General features: G+C 56.6%; 1 protein-coding gene across 1 annotated transcript in view; it reads left to right on the top strand.

The window, feature by feature from the left end:
* Positions 1 to 27: 27 nt before the first annotated feature.
* Positions 28 to 1,283, top strand: part of GNPDA1 (glucosamine-6-phosphate deaminase 1) — a 14,589-nt gene continuing 13,333 nt past the window's right edge. The window contains exons 1-2 of the mRNA XM_019506352.1: positions 28 to 74; positions 847 to 976. Coding sequence (XP_019361897.1) covers positions 853 to 976 — 124 coding nt within the window. The 5' untranslated portion in view covers positions 28 to 74; positions 847 to 852. The remainder of the gene's footprint in view (positions 75 to 846; positions 977 to 1,283) is intronic.

The following is a 1,283-nucleotide window of genomic DNA, read 5'->3' as shown; positions in this document are numbered from 1 at the left end:
CAGCGCCTGGGCGGGCCCAGCTGCTGACTCAGCCGGGGCGGTCACGTGATCGGGGCGGGGCGGGGCGAGCGCAGGTAAGGGGGTGGCGGCGCCCCAGGGCTTGTTCCGGTGCTGCGGGTTCCCGCCACCCTGCTGGGGACCCGGCTCGGCCCGGCCTTGGAGCAGACCGGGAGGGAAGTGGAGCCAAACTTGGCTCCTGGCCCCTTCCCCAGGCCTCGCACAGCAGGCTGCAAGGGGCGACCTGTCTCGTGTCCCAGCCGGGCTTCGCTGCTAGCCCGCGCTGATCATCTCGCAGGCCAGGCAAGGCCTGCTCCTCCCCTGTGCAGGGACCTCGGAAGCGGAGTGGGAGGCAGACCCCAGCGGTCTCTCCTGCGCAGAGCAGGGGGCTGGACCTGATTTCACAAGGTCCTTTCCAGCCCTGAACGTCTGTGACCCTGCCAGAGGGCAGAGCCCTTGCCAAGGCACGGACCCTGCAACTCCTCTGGTGTCAGAAGGGGAACGACTGATTCATCTCGCATGTCCCGCTTGCACCGTCCTGCACAAATCACGCGGTGAGCCCGCGCTCTGTTTGTTGCCCGGTGCTTTTCAAGCACTGTGTCAATTCGTGTCGCTTCCCTTGGTAGTTTCGGTACCTGCCTGGTGGGCTTAGAGTCGTTTGCCGATTATTTCACAATTGAATACAGGTAATGCGTCCACCTTGGATTGTTCCCGCTCGCACGTCTTGCGGTAAGAGGTGGAGCAAGAATGTGACTGTGCAAAAAAAACGGCTAGGGTTATATCGAGTTCTCGGTACCGTTGTCAATGCAGAAGTGAATCGTGTTAAAGTTTCCTTGTTCAAACGCGCAGGTGACCATGAAACTCATCATTCTGGAAAACTATGGACAGACCAGCGAGTGGGCTGCAAAGTTCATTAGGAATCGAATTGTTCAGTTTAGCCCTGGTCCAGACAAATACTTCACTCTTGGACTTCCCACAGGTAAGACCAGAAGTAGAGGGAACAATATGGACTCTCTTCAACTTGCAAACTTGTTTTAGCACTGATGAGTGTATGAGCCAGTCGCATTGTTTTGGGGGACTCGGAAGCAGAAGAACTAGTCACTCACGCTGCCCGTGGGATGTTTGGGAGCTAAAGGTACAGATTGGTACGCACGGTTGCTTCTCATTTCTTTTATACTCAGCAGTAAATGTTATCATCTTCAAAGCACCTTTGGTCAGACACTGCCAACTTCACTTTCTCCCTGGGAAGTAGATGAATACTGATTCCTCCCCCCCCCCCCAACCAC

This window comes from Gavialis gangeticus, unplaced genomic scaffold (assembly GCF_001723915.1).
Source record: "Gavialis gangeticus isolate Ggan-Ray unplaced genomic scaffold, GavGan_comp1, whole genome shotgun sequence".
Taxonomy (NCBI): Eukaryota; Metazoa; Chordata; order Crocodylia; family Gavialidae; genus Gavialis; species Gavialis gangeticus.
This window is presented reverse-complemented; position numbering and strand designations above follow the sequence as displayed.